This window comes from Galeopterus variegatus, unplaced genomic scaffold (assembly GCF_000696425.1).
Source record: "Galeopterus variegatus unplaced genomic scaffold, G_variegatus-3.0.2 Scaffold460, whole genome shotgun sequence".
Lineage (NCBI taxonomy): Eukaryota > Metazoa > Chordata > Mammalia > Dermoptera > Cynocephalidae > Galeopterus > Galeopterus variegatus.
This window is the reverse complement of record NW_007726571.1, coordinates 413,191-436,118: the sequence shown is the minus strand read 5'-3', so window position 1 is coordinate 436,118 and position 22,928 is coordinate 413,191. Positions and strand designations below refer to the sequence as shown.

The window sequence follows — 22,928 nt, the reverse complement described above, 5'->3', positions numbered from 1 at the left end:
TGCAACAGCCAGGAGCTGGAACCAGACCAAGTGTCCATCATCAGATGAGTGCATATGCAAAATGTGGTAAATCTACACAATGGAATACTACTCAGCTAGAAAAATGAAATACTGCCATTTGCAATGACATGGATGGACCTAGAGAGAATTATATTAAGTGAAACGAGTCAGGCACAGAAAGAGAAATATCACATGTTCTCACTTATTGGTGGGAGCTAAGAATAAATAAATAAATTCACACACACAAAAAAAAAACGGGGGTAGGGGGAAGAAGACATAACAATTGCAATTTCTTGAAGTTGATACGACAAGCAAACAGAAAGGACATTGTTTGGAGGGAGGGGGGAGAGGGTGGAGGGAGGGAGGTTTCGATAATTGACCACAATAATCAACCACATTGTATATCGACAAAATAAAAAAAGAAAAAAGAAAAGAATGTAAATACTACATGAAAAAAAAAAAACATTATGATGTATGAAAACTTAAAATAAATAAATAAATAAATAGGTATCATGCACAGTGCTGTGTTTTCCCCAGCAATCCATAAATAATGTTTCCAGTTACAAAATTCCACATGAAATAGAAACCTAAATGCTTCTCAGTAATAGTGGACCTCTCTACCCTTCTGCAAACACCTGCTCATTTCCGTCTCTACGCCTTATTTAACAATGTTCTATCTAAAATGGCCTTTTTCTTTTATCTGCCAGTGCATATCATATTTTTTCATATTCCAGTTTAAGATTCCAATCCACCAAGGCTGCCTTGATGAATCTTCCCCCAAATAATCACTGCATTGCTTTGCACAAATGATGTAATAACTATAGCTTTATAACATTATCCATAACTTGCTGTTTTGTTCTTCATGGTTTAGAGTTTTCTTATATTCCTCTCTTTTCCCAGATAGAGTATGAATTTCTCAAAGAAAGTATAATACTTTCCACTTTTTTTACTTCTTCCATAGGGCCTAGTAACAGTCCTGGGCAGCCAAAATTCCTTAAATAATTAAGTTTTGCTACATCTTATGCTCTCATACCTTCAAATCTACAAGCATGGTGCTCCAATTTAACACCTCCTGATTCTGTGATCCTCTAAGTGTAGTTTCCAAATTAAGTTATGAAACAGGGCAGTAAAGTCTTATAATGCTCCTTCAGCTGCCTCTCAGCCCCTAACCAAATAAGTCTTCAATTCTTCTCACCAATTCAATAAGCAATAATCTAATTCATGCTATCCTTTCTCCTGTTTCATCTTAACTAGTCCCCTTAACTTCCTCTCACTTGCTCCAATCCAAAACACTATAAGATTCAGCAAGGCATGTGATTCTCAGCTACTCACCTTCTCTTAGCAATTTTCCCTTGCTCTGGTCCTTGCTCTGGTAATGACAAGACATCAATAATAAATATTTGCAAAGAAAACTCAGGCTCAAAAATTTATCTTTGACAAAGTAAGGTATAGGTACCGTTGCCAACTGAATTAAAATTTTGAAAAAAAGACAAAGTCTGGGGCAATTTGATAGCCAAGAAATGAATCATCTTTTACATAGTTAAAAAAAATAAAATAAAAGTGAGAGGAGCCATATGCTCACCTAAATGAAAAGTATAACAAAAAGGTATTTTACTCGGATTTGAATTTTGTGTGTCTATTTTGTGGACATAGTGTGGAATATGCTCCCAAACACTGGGCTTTTTTTCAAGGTTCCATGGAAAGAATTAACCCTTAATGCCCTAGGCATCTGTTGTATGTAATGAAATACCTAGTGTCATTCAAGAAAGATACATAGAGAGACGTGCCCTCCTTGGAATAATCGAGAAAAAGAGTCCCTCATATAATTTTCTGTGTTCTGTGATTTCAGACGAGAAACCCCAGCTGAGAAGGCCATACTCAGGGAAAATATTAGTTTTCTAAAGCCTGGCAATGCCAGGAAAGGACCACATCCACGGACTGCTGTGTGAGGACATCTCAGTCTCTAGTCAAGTATGGTTAATGACACCACACAGGTGCCAGGTGAACTCATTACATCTGACAAAGTCTCCAGGAAACAAAGTTTACCGGATTTATCATTTTTATGATTATGTGACAGAGACCGAGGAAATCATCCAAGTGATCCATCATATAGCACCTTCAGCTCCAGAGAATACTGACTTACTTCAGGTGACAACACGCTACCATTTTTAAGTTTTTCATCCACACTGTTTCTTCGTCTCTGGAGCTGATCCTTTTCTTTCCGAAGGGCTTCAACTTGTTCTGAAATCTTGATTTTCTCCTCAGCTGGGCTGCTCTGCAGCTGCACACTCTTTTCAGACAACTCTTGGTCCAACAATTTCAGGCGAGTTGATATTTTCAAACTATCTGTGTTTAATGCCTAAAAAGACACAACCCACCAGACACGCCCAAAACAGTTACACCACAAAAAGTTACTGCATGTAAATTAGGAAAAACATAGAGAAAATTACTAAATGAATACATTTTTAGCTTTTATATTACTGTTTTCTCCCATGAACTTTTTTTTTTGGGGGGGGGGTTATTTTCTAAAATCTTAAGTTGAATGCCTTTTTCAAAAAAATGTACATTCGAACTATTCTTTTTTTTTTCATTTTCTTTATTCTGAATTTTATTATATAGTAAGATCTAGAAAATAATCTTCAGTGATTATGATACTCTAATTTGGTTGAGTTGGTTGAATTTTTTGAGAGTAATAAATATTTGTAAATTATTATAAAAATTAAGAATTATTTCTAGTTTATTTAGGACAAGAATTCTAGCAAAGGTTCAGAGACATATCAAAAATATTTTGTCTAGCTCTTTTGTTGCCGTGTTTTAAATGCTAAGATAGCTACAGGGGAGCATTCAAAGAAATTTTTGTTAGTGTTCCTTGAAATATATTTGTAAATACAATAGTACAAATATTTCATATTTTATTTACAAAAGGAGAGACAGGTAAATGTATGTGTTATGAAGAGTTTTTCAATAAACCAAAATTAAAAGGGCTGCCTGAATATTCAGGGCACAGATTGAAGTGAATATAAAATTTGAAAAAATGTTCAAATTCAGAACTAGTTTGGATGGGAAAAAAGTAGGGATTGTGTCTCTAATTTGCTATAGAGAGAAGCAATTTTAATAATTGTTTCTTTCTTCCTAAATACCATAGTATGTTTTATTTTTTATTATTATTTTTTATTGGTTATGAATATTCATGATACAAAGTTGACTGTCACCCCTCATGCCCAAGATGTGAAGGCCAGATCCATATTGGCAGCATGCCCATTCCCACAAATTGTGCTTGTACCCCATGTCCCCCACCCAAATATCCCCAATCTCCCTCCGCCTCTCCCTTTACCCTCTACTCTGCTTTGTATCCCAAGGTACTATTTTTTCATTCTGGTCAGAAAACATGGCCTGATTTATGGAAATATTCATTATGGCCTAATAAGTTCTAAAATATTTTTTTTCATCACAGTAATTATATATATTACATATATATACATATATATATATATACACACATATATATATATATACTATCATAAGGTTTATAATATATATATATATACACACATATATATATATATACTATCATAAGGTTTATAATATATATATATATACACACACACTATTATAAGGTTTATAATTTAAAAAAAGCAGTCCCCTCTCCCAGCTGCTCACCTGAGTCTCACTTCCCAGAAGTAAGCACCTTAAACCTTTTTTGCTGTTTCTTCCAGTGCCTATGTCCACGTTTCTAAATAACATCAAGTTTGGATACCATCTATTGACTGAGTGATTAGGGAGGTAAGGATCTAGCTCTCTTATACCTCTTCTTCTCTACTTCCCCTCTCATTCCATTCTCTCAATGTAAGTTATATTACAGTTTTTAGTTAAATCAATATTCATTTACATTATCATAACTTTGTGACTAACATTTATAAATGAACTATCTAGTATAAAATGATCATACTTCCATTTGATACAACTTTTTTTTTAGTACTTTACAACTAATTCTTCTCCAGTACAACTATAAATTCCTGGCCACAGGGCGGCCAGTTAGCTCAGTAGGTTAGAAGGGCACCTTGTAACACCAAGGCCAAAGCTTCAGATCCCTGTGTTGGCCAGCCACAGGGGGAAAAGAAATTCCTGTCCATGCTTTTTTCACTTGATCAAACTTAGGAATCTTTTCAATCCATTCTTTCCTGGAAATATTTTGCCTGGAGACTCCATCCTCCTGCTCTAAACTGGACCCAGTTCCCTGTGTTATTTCCTGGGAATTTCCATATTGGATCACATTTTCAGGATCCCAAGTCTTCCTTTTCCATAGTTTATGCCCTCATTTTTGTGGAGCAAATCCTCCACTACTTTCCTGAAACAGGCTTGATGCGAGACCTTTTTACCCTGAAAATGTCCTTATTCTACCCTCACATTTGATTGAGAGTTTGGCTGAGAATTATTGATCGGAAATCATTTTCCTCATGATTTTAAAAATTGCTTCAGGTCGGGCCGGCCCGGTGGTGCACTCGGTAGAGTGCGGCGCTTGGGAGTGTGGTGGTGCTCCCGCCGAGGGTTCGGATCCCATATAGAGACCGGTCCACTCACTGGTTGAGCGCGGTGCGGGCGTGACACCGAGGGTTGCGATCCCGTTGCCGGTCACGGTACGGGCACGACACTAATGCGGGCCGGCCCAGTGGCGCACTCGGTAGAGTGCGGCACTTGGGAGCATGGCGGCGCTCCCGCCAAGGATTCGGATCCCATATGGAGACTGGTCCGCTCACTGGTTGAGCGCGGTGCGGGCGTGACACCGAGGGTTGCGATCCCGTTGCCGGTCACGGTACGGGCACGACACTGAGGGTTGCAATCCCGTTACCGGTCATGAAAAAAGACAAAAAGGAAAAAAAAAATTGCTTCAGGTCTTTTACCTTTTTTTTTTTCTTTTTGGCAGCTGGCTGGTATGGGGATCGAACCCTGAACCTTGGTGCTATCAGCACCACACTCTAACCAACTGAGCTACCCAGACAACCCTGGGTCTTTTAGCTTGTAATGAAGAAAGCTGTGAAGTCCAATGCCATTCTAATTCTTGAGATTTACAAGTGACTAGTCTTTTTCTATCTGGAAGCTTTCAGGATCGTTTTTCTCCTCAGTGTACTCCAACCATCATGATATGCTTCGGGCACTCATTTTACTGGGCCCTTGAAGGGCTATTTCAATCTAGAATCTCTCTTCATCAGTGTTGGGAAAATTTTTGTATTATGTCTTTGATAATCTCCTGCCTTGAGCTTTCTGAATTTATCTGCCAATTAAAATTTTTTTCTCCTATTTTTTATTATCTTTTTACTTACTTTCTGGGATATTTCCTCAATTTTATCCTCTAACCCTTTTCATTTCCAAGAGTTTTTTCATGTTTTTAATAACCTGCAGTTCTTATTTTATGGGTAGACTATCATCTTTAACCACATTGAAGATATTAAGGTTTTTTTTAGCTTGTTCTATCTCTAATTTTTGTGAGTTCCTTTTTTCCTTGTTTTGGTCTTTGTCTTCAGTGTTGGTGGCATTCCCGAAACGTCCATCACATTTACAAGTCAGGTATTAAAAAGTTGATAAGATGTGTGGTGGTAGGATATACATGGGAATCTGGCCACTTAGTTGGGGGCTCTCAAATGTAAATATTTTTAGGTCTTTTTTCAGGGACTATTTCAGAAAATCTCTTGAGCTCTTGCTGAGAAGTATAAATCTGGCTACCAGCATTCTGGGATCCAAGTGGGGCTTAGGAAATGAGCATCTAAGAATTCATGTGTAGATTCGTATTCATTGCCTGTTTGGAATTATTTTGACTTACCACCCTGACCCTCTGCTGTGCCTGGTTCAATCTTCAGAAAATAAATCATCTTGTCCCAGAGTGAGAAAAGAATAGTTTCCTGACTATGCCCTGTTTTCATTGCTATGCCTCACGTCTGCCTTCTGAAAATCTCAGTCTCTTCATTTCTGAATCTTTTTGATGTTCTACATGAGTTACAGCTCTCTAAAGCTGTTATTCTGGGTTTTCTTGGCGGCAGGGAGGGGTGTTATTTTTTAAAGGTTTTAGGCTCTCATTTGTGTCCTTCTCTAGTCACTTGGATTGCAGCTTCTGTTCTGCTAAGTTAACTTCTCCTCTATTTGCTTTCCATCTTATAAGTGCTTTGTTGTTGTTGTTTGGTAATCTTTTGTCCTCTTTTATCACCTTTACTGTCTTTTACCCTTTATGGGGTTATAGCTTCCTAAAAAATAATAGCTTTAATGAGATTCATATACCATACAATTCACCGATTTAATGTATATACATAGTTGTGCAACCATCACCACAATCAATTTTCGTCACCCCCCAAAAAGAAACCCATGCCCATTAGCAGTTATTCCATTTTCTCCCCAAACCACCACTAACCCTAGGTAACACTATCCTACTTTCTATCTCTATGGAATTGCATATTCTGCACACTTGATATAAATGGCATTATAAAAAGGTAGTCTTTTGTTACTGCCTTCTTTCACGTAACATATGTTTTCAAGGTTCACCCATGTTGTAGCATGTATTAGTGCTTCATTCCCTTCTGTTGCCAAATAAAATTACATTGTGTGGATAGATCACAGTCTGTTTATCCATTCATCAGCTGATGAACATTTTTGTTGTTTTCATTTTCTAGCTATTATGAATAATGTTGCCATATGAACATGCACGTTCAAGTTTCTGTGTGGACATATGCTTTCGTTTGTCTTGGATATATACCCAGGAGTGGAATTGCTGGGTCACATAGTATCTCTATGTTGAACATTTTGAGGAACTGCAAGGTGGCTATCCAAAACAAAGCAACTGCACCATTTTCAATCCCACCAGCAGTGTATGAAGGTTCCAATTCCTCCACCTCGCCACACTTCTTACTGTCTCACTATCACTATCCTAGTGGGTGTGAAATGGTGTCTCATTTAAGTTTTGATTTGCATTTCCCTGATGGCTAATGATGTTGGGCATCTTTTTACATGCTTACTGGCTACTTGTATATCTTCTTTGGAGAAATGTCCATTCAGATCCTTTAACCATTTGTAAATTGGGTTGTCTTTTTATTATTGAGTTGTAATAACTCTTTATATATTCTAGATACAAGTCCCTTATCAGATGTATGATTTGCAAATATATTCTCCCATTCTGTGAGTTGTCTTTTCACTTTCTTGATGGTGTCCTTTACATCACAAATGTTTTTAGCTTTGATAAAGTCCAATTTATCTATTGTTTCTTTTGTTGCCTGTGCTTTAGGTATAATATCCAAGTACCCATTGCTTAACTCATGGTCACAAAGATTTATGCCTATTTGTTCTTGTAACAGTTTTTAGCTCTTACATGTAGGTCTATGATTCATTTTGAGTTAAATTTGTGTATAGTGCCAATGCATTCCTTTACTGTCATTTTAGTGAGGTAATATGCATGTGTTCAGACTATCATCTGCCTTGTCTGAAATGCACATAATCAAGTCTTATAAATATTTCTCAAACACTGGAAAAGATGTAATCTTTTCCTGCCTTTTGTTCAGAAAAGAACCCAGCAGGTTAACTGTCTCAAGTTTCCCCTCTGTTTCATTAAAACAAATTTCAAAGCATTAACTTTGCTTTGATCTACTGTGATTTTCACTTATTTGCACTCCCTACTTATCTCAGTATGTTCTTATATTACAAATCAATGTTCTAAATATTACAAATCAATCATACAAATATCATAGCTGTTTTCATTTATTTATTTTTTCTGTATCATGAAGTAAACTTATTTCAGGAAAAAGACTTTCCTCCACATACCTTTTATGTTTTTCCTCTTCTTTTTTGATACAGAACATGTCATAAAGGTCCAGGTGATTTTATTCTATTTATTCACTTGAGATTTTAACTTGTTAAATCTCCTTTAATGTCATCTACATGTTTTTTGAGGGACAGCTTTCACAACTTGACCCTGACAGCCAGTTTTAGCAAGCTTCCTGGATACAGCATCAGCATTTAGGCAGGTTGGAGGGCCCACCCCTAATCCTGTGTTCAGTGGCCTGGTGCTAATAGTTATTTCAATGTGGACTGGGAAATGGAAGATGGAGCTGAAGTAAGTACAGGTCCCCATCCCCATCAACCTGTTATATCAATGTGGAGCAGTTAAGGACACACCACCATCAACTCAGATCCTACTGGTTTAGATGCTGACTGAGAGGCTAGTCTAATAGAGGGGCAGGTCACTGATCCTTTGTGTATTCCATGATTCAATATGCAGACTGACCTTGGACCCAAGGCCGGCTGGAGGTGAAGGTGACAGGTACAAAGCTGTCTTCAAGTCTGGGGCAAGCCAGCTTCATTTTTAGATGCTGTTGTTGAAAATATGTATAGATAGCTCTAAAAGAATAGTTCCTGGTCCTTCTACTCCTGTCACAATCATTTCTGTTCAAAAGTTGAAATTCAGGCAAATTCCTTAATAAAACCACTTTTTTGGCTCATAAAATCCAAATACTCCAGGGCCGGCCCGGTGGCGCACTCGGTAGAGTCCGGCACTTGGGAGCGCGGCGGCACTCCCGCCGAGGGTTTGGATCCCATATTGAGACAAGTCCACTCACTGGTTGAGCGCGGTGCGGGCGCGACACCGAGGGTTGCGATCCCGTTGCCGGTCACAAAAAAAGACAAAAAGGGAGAAAAAAAAAAAATCCAAATACTCCAGGAAAAATTTTTGTAAAAGTTCCCAATTCCTTAAAATTTTAAAAATAAACAGACCTTCAATACACAAAATCTTCTTTTACAGGAACCCCGCAAACCCCTAACTCTGGGTATTAGTGGCAGGTAGATAGATTTCAAGAAGTCTATTTTTTGGAAGTCTATCTTTCCAAATTACCAATGTTCACTATTAAAGTGTCAAATGTACAATTTATTTAAACACCCATTAAAGTTAATTTTAGAGGTTGCCAGGGGTTGGGAGGAGAGGAAATGGGGAGTTATTGCTTAATGATTACAGAATTTATTTGGGGTAATAAAAAAGTTTGGGAAATAGACAGTTAATTAAAATGGTAAATTTTATGTTCTATATATTTTACCATAATAAAAAAATACCAAAAAAAAAGTTAATAATGAATCATACTTGACAGAACATTGAACATTTTACTTCAAAAATTACAATAGATTTTAGTGATGGTCATTTGATAAGCTGTAATAAGCAAAATACACTGAAAATAAGTTTTCTTTTGGCTTCTAACTTTACAATGGTATGATTTATTTCTTAGAGGAAAAAAATCCTAGTTTTTATAGCTTATAACAGAATCAAATAGCATATTAAATAGAATACCTGGCTAGATCTCAACTTCTTATTTTCCAGGTGGCTCTTCTCCTGTAACAGGGCCTCCTTCTTAGAAATTACAGCCTCCCTTCTCTTTAAGTCTTCCTCCAGCTCCTCTAATTCTTGGCGTTGGTTCAGAACTTTCTCCACTTCTTCATCTAACCATTTCTTTTGCTCATCCAATTTCTACATTAAAATTCCAAAAAAAGTTATCATTTGTTTTTCCTTCTGCCATAAACATTATATGGTAATAATATAATTTCAGATTGGCTGAAATCTCTTAAATGAACATTTAATAATGATCAGTGAGAGTAAGTCATGCTCCTGTCTGAAACCCTGAGAAGTGGTTCTAGTTAACATGTTGCTGTGTTGTCGTATAAGGAATTTAAAATTTACTCCTCAAATATGTTAGAGTCTAGGGCTTTTGGCCTGACAAAGAAAGGGCTGACAATTTTCTTTGCCTGTTTTAAGAACATGTTGGGTATCTTTCTCTGTTGCAGAGGTGCATACCTCCATCAAAGCACTTACAAATAATGGTGGTTGCTCTACTAGTCTGTCTCCCCAACTTGAGCTCCTTCATTGACTGCAAGGGCTGTACTTTTCACCTCTCTATCCACAATGTGTGGTATATTGTGTAGCCCACAGCTGGCATTCAATAAAATGTTAAATGAATGAGTGAATGAATGCCTGATTAATTCAATGAATGCCTAATTAATTCAATTAATTCATCAACGAAGTGAATAAATGAATACGGATAGTGGAAGACAGATGACGGAGCATGGAAGGAAACCCAATCTGCACTGTAGCTTGTCAACTTCAAATAATTATAAACTAAACAGTGCTAGAAAGATCTCCAATCTTAGTACTCTTTTGAATTAAGGATACCCAGAAACAAGTACAAACATAAGTATGGATGAAATATGACTGTCCAAGATGAACTCTACCAAGTGATCATAATGAAGCAACGTCACCTAATAACAAATAAACATGAAAACAAATCAGTACAGTACTATTTTCCACTCCTTCATGAATCTGATAAGAAAGTGTTCCTAGAAATCTATATTAAGACAATGAAATAGTAAATATGCATAAGAAAAAGAGAACAAAGTGGCCAAGGCAAAGGAGATACAGAGTTCTTCAATTTTCTATCCAGACCTAGATAGTGTGATCTTAAAAGCACTATCACATCCAAATAACACTGAAGCCTAAAACAGTAGCTCTGCAATGATTAGGAACAAGACAAGCAACTATAGAAATACTTTAGAAACTCCAATAGGTGAACCTATGAAGTCTAGCGATTAACTTAAACATATCCTACAAACATTCCTCTACCATGAGTGGGATTTGAAAGATGAATAAGAGATCTGTTATAAGTTCCATTCCAAAAGGAGAAAACCCCCCAAAATTATGATTGTTGATGACATTTCTGGTTGGGAAGGATGTGGGGGAGAATATCCTAAAGTCACTATTAAAATATAATATATAAAACTTAGGAGAATAAAATTTTCAAAATTAAGGTGGATGTATTTGCATTTTGAGTACAGTATTTTAAGTACAGTATTCTTAAATGAAATTAAAATTTTCAACTTCTTTGAACTTCAAAATTAGTTTATGGATTACGACTATTTTTAAAATGTGGCAGTAAAATAATAGCTCTTTAAAATATTACATGTAGTACGTATACAATTTGGTTCTGTTTGAATGTAGAACTCTGATTTTTAGAAATATACCTGTCTCCTCAGGAGCAGACCAGTCTTTACATGGGAATAAATACAATCTAGTGAACATGGATTTCATGTTTACATTCCACAACATTCAAATAAACCCATTTCTACTGAAATAAGAATACAACACATTTCTGGATGAGAAAATAATTTTTTAAGAACAAAAGTTTCAGGGCCAGCCCGGTGGCGCACTGCTACAGTGCGCCGCTTGGGAGCGCGGCAGCGCTCCCACCGAGGGTTCGGATCCCACATATAGACCGGTTCCCGCTCACAGGCTGAGCGAGGTGCGGGTGCAACACTGAGGGCTGCGATCCCGTTGCCGGTCCCGGTCCGGTACGGGCGCGACACTGAGGGTTGCGATCCGTTGCCAGACACGAAAAAAGACAAAAAGGAAAGGAAAAAAAAAAAAAAAAGAACAAAAGTTTCAGAAGAAATATTAGAAATTTTGTACTTGTGAAGCAAACGGTCTAGAATTTGAAGAGTCCACCTCTTTTTACCTCCATTTAGACAATCATCAAATCAAAGAGAAACCAAAAAATACTAAACAGAATCAACAAACCTGGAGTTGGTTTATACTTCCAAATGAACCTTTTCTCCTTTTCAAGTTAAAGGCATCAACGTCCTCAGTTTTCAATTTTAGACCTTCTTCCTGTTCTGTTTTTAACTGTAATTCCTATAGAAAAAGAAATTGAAAACACCTTATTGCTTTTACTACCTGACTAATACATAATCATTTTCTTAACATTACTTTCTTGGTTGCAAAAAGACAGAAAATGAGTAGATGAACTTTGGGGCTATTTGAGAAGAAAATAATGCTAGCCTCTTGCTGACGCAATAAAATCTAACTGCAAAAATCAGGGTTTACTAACAAAACTGAGCATATTTTTCATTCTTTGCACATGTTACAAATTAGAATAATGGATAAGAGTCTGAAATTTATAAATGTGCTTTTGTCTTCTCCCTTTCTGAGCTCATTACCTTCACAATCCATCCAAGACACCCATCTGCCATAGGTATGCGAGGGTACTTCAAAAAGTTCGTGGAAAGATAATACAGATCTTTTCATGAACTTTTTGAAGTACCCTCACATTAGAACTTATTACAGGAGAAATGCAAAAAGAAAAGTAATATTCAGTTTCTGGTGTTCAAAAATGGGAGTTTGCAGCATGAGAATAGCCTTGCAAGACAGATCATGGTCCTGTGAAGAGTATTTTCCAAATTCCATTAGTTTTCATCCACATCTTAAGGGTCAAGTCAAGAGACCCAATGCTCACGGTGCTCTGTCAGGGTTTAGAGAAGATGCTGCTGTCTACCACTAAAGCGTACCAAGAATCAGGAAGGGGAAGCCATGAATCAAAGTGGGCCAGTCCACATGATATTTGATACTGGTCCATGATGAATAAGTATAGAAACTGAAAGTGTTTAGATACTTTTATAGCAATTTAACAGAATAATTTTATGTCTGTTGACTGTAATAATTAAAAATGGACTTCTATTTGTATATTTTCATTTTTCTACTAATTCATGTTTTAGAAAAGTACTGGGTTATGATAAATTCATAATACAATGAAAACTGTACCTTCTCCACAGGTAATTTCAGAAGCACTGATAGAAAGGAAGTAAAGGAAAGCCTAAGACCTTCCAGCCCCGAGAATGGCAGTGAAAAGAAAAGAGACAGTAAGAAAGACTTGTGTCCCAACTGCCCTCTCTGAGTTTTGGCCCTGAAAGGGGGTGATAAGTAAAGTTATCAGTGAGGGCAGAGGGTCTGTAATCCATTTGGGAGAGAGAATGCAGACTGCAGTGCAGAGGCCCTACACCCACGTGGGACTGCCCAGCCTCGCTGGAAAAGTAGAGAGGTACAATTAGGAAAGAGACTAATTGGACTCCTTGGTCTCATGTGGCATATGTCCTGCATTGAAAGCCAATGTAGGTCAGTCACTGTAGGAAACTGGCCCCAAAACTGAGGATAACGACAGGCCACCAGGCTAGCAAGCTAGATGGTAGACCTAGCAGCCTCAACAAGGGTTTATAATGCCAGTGGGAGATGAGATGAAGTGAAAGTCCCTCCATGCTCTGAACCAGAAGCAAGACCAGACTATGAGTTATTCCAGCCAAGGACTTCACCATCGAGGGCCAGCAGGTTAGGCAGGGTAAGGTGGACAAGGGAGAGCAGATTCCAACCAGTCATATCCTTCAACTCCATGGGATGCAATAAAAGAAAGCTACACAAAGAAAAAACCACAATACACTGAATGCCATCTTAGGGAGAGAAGCACAGGGGAGAACAGGCTAAAACACTGAGCATTCTTATTCAAGAGACCTGAGAATTATTTGAAGGAGATATTTAAATTTTCAGAATTAGGTGAACAGATGGAACACCTGGTTAGTTTGCACCATATCTCCGGCAATGATCATGACATGGATGGTGGGGGAGGAGAGCACTCACAAAGAAGACAGGTCTGCTAGAACTAAATTAAGAAATTTTCTATACTCATCTGAGTTGTATTATGAACAAATTTGGACCCTATTATATTTATCAACCATTAATTATTCATGCTTCCCTAGCTCTAGTTCAGTTATAATTTAGCCCCTGTCGTAGTCCCAGGAACTTCAGGATGCTGAATTAAAGCCATCTTAAATAAAAGAAACTTATGCTTTGAGTTGAGTTTCTACTATTCCTATTTGTCCACATATACTTTAACAGTATATAAAGTATAAAATCTATTTTATATACTTTATAAAAAGTTTACTTAGTAGGAGTAGGTCTAATTCCCTCTTCCATATGTTGCTCCAGACATTATTGCCTTTTTCTTATACTGTAATCCCTGTTATATTAAAATAACTCTGTACCATGCACTGTACTTGGCTTTTTATATCTATTTAATTATCCCATTTAATCCTCACAGTAATCCTATGAGACAGGGACTATTATAAACTCCATTTTATAGATGAGGAAATGAGTGCTTAGAGAAGTAAAAAGTCCCAAATCACACCACCACCCACAATTTCAGGAGTTCCCATATCTTTTCTTTAAAGCCTATTCATGAACCTACGTTAAGAACTGCTGTTCAGGAGCTGACCTGTTAGCTCAGTTGATTAGAGCGCAGTATTATTATAACACCAAGATCAAGGATTCAGATCCCTGAACAGACCAGTTGCGTGTGCGTGCGTGCGCGTGCGCACGCACACACATACACACACACACACACACACACACTGCTGTTATAAGAACCTATGCAGAAATCTTAGTATTCTCTGAAAATGGTTTAGTAAAGTAGAAAACAAACAGGAGTGTCAGAAAGTTCGCTCCAACAAGATGGCAATATGTCCTTTAAGACCATGAGGTTTTCTGTTTTTGTGTGAAGTAGTGGAAATGTCAGTATATCTTTGGGGCAGTCTGTTCCTTTTTCTGGAGTTCCTGCTATCCCCAATAAATGGATCTAGAATTAGAGATATGGCTAAAAGGAACAAAATTGCCCTAGATAAGGATGTAAAAAGTTTAAGTCACAGGCAGATTGCATTTCAGCAGATGAGGCACTCTTCAAACATGGTGCTCCCGCCGCGGGTTCGGATCCTATATGGGGATGACCGGTGCGCTCACAGTGCTCACTGACTGAGCGCCGTGCAGCCGGTCTCAAAAAAAAGAATGTTTGGGCCTGCCTGGTGGCGCACTCGGTAGAGTGCAGCGCTTGGGAGCGCGGAGGTGCTCTCGCCGAGGGTTCAGATCCCATATAGAGACTGGTACACTCACTGGTTGAGCGCGGTGCGGGCATGACACCGAGGGTTGCGATCCCGTTGCCGGTCGTGGTACGGGTGTGACACCGAGGATTGCGATCCCGTTACCGGTCACGAAAAAAGATAAAAAGTAAAAAAAAAAAAAAAAAACAAGAGAGATTTTTCTTTTCCCTAAGCCTGGATTTAGAGCTATGTCCTGCTGGTTTCGGCCATGGCCTATAGGAGATGTGGAGCTGAAAACCAAAGACCACGAGGCTGACAGGCAGGCCCGATCCTCACACCAGAGGAAGGACTATAACAAAGAGACTACGTTGTTGGCAGTAGAAATGAAAATTGGACAGATTCGAGTTATTTGAAAAATATACTCTGTAGGACTTAGTGGTTCATTGGATATTGAATGATATGGAAGAAGGAAGAGTCAATGACTTCTAAATTTCTAGCTTATCCAACTGAATGGATTAATATGTTATCTAAGGCACATTAGGGAACTACAGTTTCTCCCCATGAAAGTAGCAGAAAGAGGGAAGAGCAGGGATATAAGTAAAAAAGATCATGAATTCATCTATAAGACAACCGAGTGAAGATGCTGATGGTTGGATATATGAATCTGAAGCTCAAAGGATGAATCTGGGATTAAGGATTAAATTTAGGAGTTGTCAGAGTTTAACTGCAGCCATGGAAAAAGATCAGGTCACATGGGACAGAATATAGAAGAGGGCATAGGCCAAAGCCATGAGGAACTCCCCTAGTTAAAGGACTGGTAGAGTAGGATGAGCTAGCAAAGACAAAGAACAAGCAATCAGAAAGAGAGGAAAAAACGAAGAGAGTATGATGTCACAAAGGCAAAGGACAAATATTTCAGGATGGAGTGGTGAACTGTGCTGTATGCAACTGAATGTTAACATGAGGATTTCAGTGACAAAGCACCAGTGAGCTGTGAAGTGGGTGGTAGAGCCAGAAGCCAGAAGCTTGAATGCAAAGGAAACAAAAAATGCAGTCAACATTTCCAAGAAATTTGGTTATGAAGGGATGATGAGAGAAAGAGAATAGTTGGAGGGAAAAGTAGGGTTGAAAGAGGATAATTTTAGGATGAAAAAAAATCAAAGATATTTAAAGACAGAATCCAGGAGAAAAGGAAAAGTTGAAAATATAGGAGAAAAAAGAATTAAGTAAGGCATATTCATGCTTAGCATAGCAGTGTCTGAATATAAATACTCAAAAAATGTTAACTAGTACTATAACAATAATTATTACCATTATTATTAAGAATAAGTAACCAAGGAAATTAAGAAAGCAATTCCATTTACAATAGCGTCTAAAAGAATAAAATATTTGGGAATAAACTTAACCAAGGAGGTAAAAGCCTAGTACACTGAAAATTATAAGACATTGCTGAAAGATAATTAAATAAGACATCCCATGCTCATAGATAAGAAGACAATAGTATCAAAATGTCAATACTACTCAGAGCAATCTAGAAATTCAACACAATCCCTATCAAAATTCCAATGGCCTTTTTGCAGAAATGGAAAAGCTGATGCTAAAATTCACATGGAATTGCATGGACTTTGAATAGCTAACAAAATCTTGAAAAAAATAGAGCAAAGTTGGAAGATTCATTTCCTGATTTCAAAACTTACTACAAAGCTACAGAAATCAAAATAGTGTGGTACTGGCATAAGGACAGCCATATACACCAATGGAATAGTATTGAAAGTTTAGAAACCATGCATCTATAGCCAACTGAGTTTTTAAAAATAAAAACTGCACATATGTAAGGTATACAAAATGTTTTATGTACATATACAGTGAAATGATTACTACAGTCAAGCTAATTAATATATCCATCTCCTCACATAGTTAGCATTTTGTTTTTGTGATAAGAGTACCTGAAATCTACTATCTTAGCAAATATCCAGTATACATTATTATTAACTATAGTCATATCATGCTGTACATTAGATCTTTAGACTTATTCATCCTATAAAACTACAACTTTGTATCCTTTGACCAATATCTCCCTACTTCCCCTACCAGCATCTCCCCCGCATTTTCCCTGCCCACTGACTTTTGACAAGAGTGCCAAGTCCATTCAATGGGGAAAGAACAGTCTCTTCAACAAATGGAATTCCACATGTAGAAGAATGAAGCTGGACCCCTATTTTACACCATATACAAAAACTGACACAAAAATGGACCAACAACCTAAGTATAAGAGCTAAAACTATAAAACTATTAGAAGAAAACCTAGGGATAAATCTTCATGACTTTGGATTTGGCAATGGGTTCTTAGATATGACACCAAAAGCATAAGCAACAAAAGAAAAAATATGTAAGTTGAATTTCCTCAATGAAAAACTTTTATGCGGGCCGGCCCGGTGGCGCACTTGGTAGAGTGTGGCGCTTGGGAGCGCGGCGGTGCTCCCGTTGAGGGTTCGGATCCCATATAGAGACCAGTCTGCTCACTGGTTGAGGGCGGTGCAGGAGCGACACCGAGGGTTGCAATCCCGTTGCCAGTCGCGGTACGGGTGCGACACTGAGGGTTGCGATCCCATTACCGGTCACGAAAAAAGACAAAAAGGAAAAAAAAAAAAACTTTTATGCATCAAAAGATATTATCAAAGTTTAAAGAAAACCTACATGATGGGAAAAATATTTGGAAATCATGTATCAGATAGGGTTTAATGTCCAGAGTACATAAAGAACTCCTACAACTCAACAACAAAGACAACCCAATTAAAAGGTGGACAAAGAATTTGAAGACATTTCTCCAAAGAAGACATATAAATGACCAATAAGCACAGATGCTCAATATCATTAGTCATTAGGGAAGTACAAATCAAAACCACAATGACATACCACTTCACACCTACCTGAATGGCTATAATAAAAAAGAAAATAAATAGTGTTGACAAAAATGTGGAGAAGTTAAAATATTCGTGCATTGCTGGTAGGAATGTAAAATTGTGCTGCCACTATGGAAAACAGTATTTCCTCAAGAAGCTAAATATAGTTACCACATGGCCCAGAAATTCCACTCCTAGGTACATACCCAAAGGAATTGAAAGCAGGGATCCAAACTGTTACTTGTATGCCAACATTCATCACAGCATTATTCACAATAGGCAAAAGGTGGAAACATCCAACATGTCCATCAATGGGTGAACGGATAAACACCAATGTAGTATATCCAAACAATGGAATTGTTTAGAATATGATTCAGGCATAAAACAAAATGGAGTTCTGATACATACTACAACATGATGAATGAACCCTGAAAACATTATGCCAAGTGAATTAAGCCAGACACAGAAGGACAAATATTGTATGATTTCGCTTATTATCAAATATCTCGAACAAGCAAATTCATAGAAACTGAAAGTAGGTTAGAGGAGCTGGGGAAGGGTAGAATGAGGAGTTATTGCTTAATGGTTAGTTACAAAGAGTTTCTGTTTGGGGTGATGAAAAAGTTTTGGAAATAGTGGTAATAATTGTACAACATTATCGATGTAATTTACACCACTGAATTGTACATTTAAAAATAGTGAAAATGGTAAATTTTATGTTAAATTTTATGTTACAAGTTTACTACAACTTGTAAAAATTAATAATGTACTATACTAAAATCCATTGAATTGTACATTTTAAATGGATGAATTATATGGCATGTGAATAAATAAAAGAATGAGTAACTTGGCTTAAATACTCTTTAAGTTCTCTTCTATCATTAAATTCTGAGACTTTTTTTTAAAGTTTGAAAACAGTTTATATCCAGTATTAAAAATTTAGGAACCCTAAGGGATGCTGATAATGTGGGGAAGGGGTTATATGAGAAATCTCTACAGTTTCCTCTCAATTTTGCTGTGAACCTAAAACTCCAAAAAAATAGTCTTAAATTTAAAAAATTCAGGAAATCTCCAATTATGTTCCAAGTTTTGGGTTCAGCTAAACACTTCAACAGCACAAAGCCTGGCACATAGTTCTAGGTAAGTATTAGTTATTATGATCATTATCATCCTCTTTTTCAAAAAAGCCCTGTAAGACAAGTATGAGTAAGGCCATTTTAGATAAGAATAAACAGACTCAGAGAGGACGAGTGATTTTCTCAATAAACCTCCCAGCCGGGAACTGAGTGAGCTGGGATCTGAAGCCACGCTAGCCTGGCTCCACAGCCCAGGCTGACACCACTAGTTTGTCCCCAGCCCGATCTAGCCTATAGAATTGTGGGCATACAAACCCAATCACGCTTCTGCTCACTATGAATGAAATTATACCATTTTACCTGGTACCTTTTTCCACACAGATACATGGACAATACACCTCAAAGCAGTGTGAAAATGAGAAATCCTGTTCAAATGATAGGTATTTAGAAAGTCAGCTTTATAACTTTATGTTTTTGGCAGCCTCTAGTAAAGTTAAGATCAGACTAAGAGAAATTTTATCACTGTACCTTCTTTTGTGAAGTCAAAGCCTTCGAGACAATACTCAGAATTCAATAAATAGGTTTTACTATATAGATAAACAAAGCTTTAAAGTGAATAAGGGACAGCAGTGAAGGGCAGGTCAGGGACAGATACTTCACAAGCCAACTGAATCAACACCTTGGCTTTGTTAGCTCTGAGCCATTTAACATTTCGTATTATACTTAGCAGGAATGTATGACAATATTACTTTGATTTTTTGCTGATCCCGCTTAATTTCTGTATCCAGTTGTTTCCTTTTTTCGTTTTCTTCCTGAAGTTTTTTTTGCAGCTGTACCTTTTGATATTTCATGTGATCTACCTTCTGCCCTAGTTCATTAGCATGTTTCTCATTTTGGATAGACAGTGATGCCAATTTCTTACTATCCTGTTGATTCTTCTGTAGGACCTGAGGTCATATAGAATATTTTAGAATGAAAAACTGCATCTGCATCTCTCACATTCCTCAGCTAAACTTAATCTTTTCATTCAATGATAAAGGCAGGCATTTTCTCTAGATTTTCATTTATTTTTGATAGGCTCACAAACAATTGCTTACTTTTCTACAATTCTTTCTACAATTCTAATTTTGCAGTTGAGGAAACCATAATAATTTTCATCAGATATTAAAACATATAAAGAATGATGAGACTTTCTGATGCTGACAAACTAACAGAACAAAATAGATCTCTGCTTTTTTATTAGTATTTTAGTTTTAAAAATATTATATGTACATGATAACAATTAAAACAGTACAAAACTAAATTTATATTTAAAAAGACTCTTTCTTATCCAAAACCCTAAATCTACCTGTCCTGCTCCCTGACATAAAATTACGAATTTCTTAAATATTCTTCTAGAGATAGTTTATGCATATGCATGCAAATAGCTTCATATATATACTATATAGACAACTCTCCACTTCCCTTTTTTTCTACTTATCTTAGAAGTCCTTTCATATAGATTTGTTCTTTCTATGTGACTGCATAGTATTCCACTGTCTCTTGTTTTTATATACAGCTGTAGCCTAAATCACTAATCCCTGACTTAAGATGATCAGAACTGACACCATTTTCTCTGAGAGTGACCAGCCATTATGATTACTATTTTAACATTTATCTTAAGTAAAGCTTCTCCTCATCTAACTAAAATTATCTATCGATATAGCATTAAAAATTTGCTAACATTTTCAGAGTTTACACTACTCAACACAAGCAGGTTTTGTCTGATTAAACTAAGAATTCAGAGACATTGCAGCTTAGAGCAATATTACTCAAAGTACGGTCTGTGGACCTTTACTAGACTGTTGCTGTCAGTCTATACCAATAAGCAGACTACAGTAGTAGATTCAGTTGACATCGTTTTTGTACAAGACTTCTTTGATGAAGGAAGCCGTATGCTGACTGACCTTTATCTCATCTCTGAACAGGAACAATCTGCAGATGGACTACTTCAAGCACGAATGGCTTAAAAACTACATGCCTTTGCAGTTTCCCATACCTGGATTTTTTTTTTCTTTTTTTTAAAGATGACTGGTAAGGGATCTTAACCCTTGGCTTGGTGTCATCAGCACCACGCTCAGCCAGTGAGCCAACCGGCCATACCTTTATGGGATCCGAACCCATGGCCTTGGTGTTATCAGCACTGCACTCTCCTGAGTAAGCCATGGGCTGGCCGCCCCCATACCTGGATTTGGACACTGGCTTTGCTACTTACCACTGATAATAATTGCAATACAGCAAAAATTATAATACTAGTATTTTAGTGCCTTTTTAATATAACATTGAAAATATCAATGTACATCCTGATAATCTTACTTAAAAGTGAGATACAGTTGCCATTGTCTTTTGTATTTATTCCATAGATGCTCAAAAGTGTACCTTTGTTAGCATTAAACTATTGATGCAGCACACAGCTCTCTACATATATCTAAAGACATTTTTAAAAAATACAGATTTTAGATTTTTAGAATTTAAAAAATTTTTAGAGTTTTAAAAATGGAAATAACTACATTGTACCAATAAAAATACTAGTATTTCAATATTTTTAAGAGGCATGATATGTTTGAGTACTGAATGGTGTCATCACCATTATGTGACTCTGAACGAGTTATTTTACCTTCCTAAGCCTTAGTTTCCCCATTCGTAAAACAGATAAAAACACCCACTTCATTCAAGGATTGAATAATGATTAAATACATATATATAAGTTTGGTATGTCTATGGCACTGTGTGGACGCTCAGTAAATGGGAACTGTGTCTTCCTCATCATCCGGCACTATCCTCATCCCCATCAGCAGTGTATGGATATGTCAAAGGCACAGAAATTTCTAAAATCACGTGTCTTCTTTCAATCCTCTGCTGTATCATTGTTTGTTTTGAGGTTAAGTTCTGTACCTTTCTTTTCCTTTCCTTATCAGTACCATCAGCAGGAAAGGATATACAGCAGGAAATATGGAAAACAAAAAGGCATGAAAATTCACAAACCCTACTAATAATCTTTAATCTTTTACTCCCTACCATTTTAGTTGTGTGATATATAGAAAATAAAATCTTTACTAAATCCATAAAGAAGGCTTAAATTATAAATGTACAGGATAAATAGATATAATAACCTCCTTAGAAAAACAATAATTCTGGTTACTACTTATTAACGTTGAGTATAAGAATTGCAATCACAACTAAAGCTAGGATATAAACCTATGAAATTATAAATAAAATTTCATAAAAACACAAAAGAAAAATTTTGATTGTTTTATTCTACTAGTGTTTTGTTAAAATGAGTACTTTGTTAGACATCATAGCCCTGATTTAAAGGGTCAAGAAGTGAAGAGGAATTGATCCCAAGACTCCCAGAGGTGAATTCCTTAGTGGAAATAAGTATTCTGAAGGAACATGGAAAGTGTGACATAATACAACCACCATGTCCTCCTTTAAGCAGTTCAAACACTCAAGTCATATTATTTTAACTTGTTGCTGCCTGAGAGGCTACTTAGGTAGCAACTTTTAGTGGAGATATCCAGATGTTTGAGGTGGCATTAGAAACCCTAGGAGAAGGGACTTTTTGGACCTCTGCATCCCCACTTAGAACAGGACCTGATACATCAGAGATATGTAGTAAACATTTATCCTGTTGGAAGAAAATAACCATGGCACAGTTTCAAAAATAATAATAATAATGATAATAATACTCTAAATCAACTACAACTCATCTCTACCTACAATGGAAACAATATGAATGTTTCTACAATATGAAAGCAATAGATTATGAGATGAAAAGAACCAGAGAAGACATTCTAGAAGGTTCATTATGATCAGACTAACAAAGCAAAGCACCTGGAAATGGCTTCGTTACACAAATTCTCTCTGTAGTATTTCTCATAGAATAGAATTTTTAACTGTAGCTACTTCTCTGAAGTTATAGCTAAATCCAATCATTAGGAAATCAAAGTTATTAACCTTTCTTCAGAGTTCAGAGAACTGTCTGAAATAGTTCCAGTTTGTTTAGTGTCTACAAAGTGCCATGTTCATACCAGATGTTTCATATATATTATTTAACTGTTATTTAACTCTCTGTCCTTCAGAAAAGGACACTATTTCTGTGGTTATCTTTATTTTTTACCATATGGTTTTTGACACTAAGATTAAAATAATGTACTTCTTTTTTTTTTTTTTTTTTTTTTTTTTTTTTTTTTTTTTTTTTTTC

General features: G+C 36.7%; 1 protein-coding gene across 3 annotated transcripts in view; it reads right to left on the bottom strand.

Moving 5' to 3' along the window:
* KIF27 (kinesin family member 27) overlaps window positions 1-22,928 on the bottom strand; it is an 85,360-nt gene that overhangs the window by 19,271 nt on the left and 43,161 nt on the right. For all 3 annotated transcript variants that reach the window (XM_008569047.1, XM_008569048.1, XM_008569049.1), the window contains 3 exons: window positions 11,588-11,701; window positions 9,314-9,490; window positions 2,144-2,359 (listed from right to left, as the gene is read on the bottom strand). In XM_008569047.1, coding sequence (XP_008567269.1) covers window positions 2,144-2,359; window positions 9,314-9,490; window positions 11,588-11,701 — 507 coding nt within the window. The remainder of the gene's footprint in view (window positions 1-2,143; window positions 2,360-9,313; window positions 9,491-11,587; window positions 11,702-22,928) is intronic.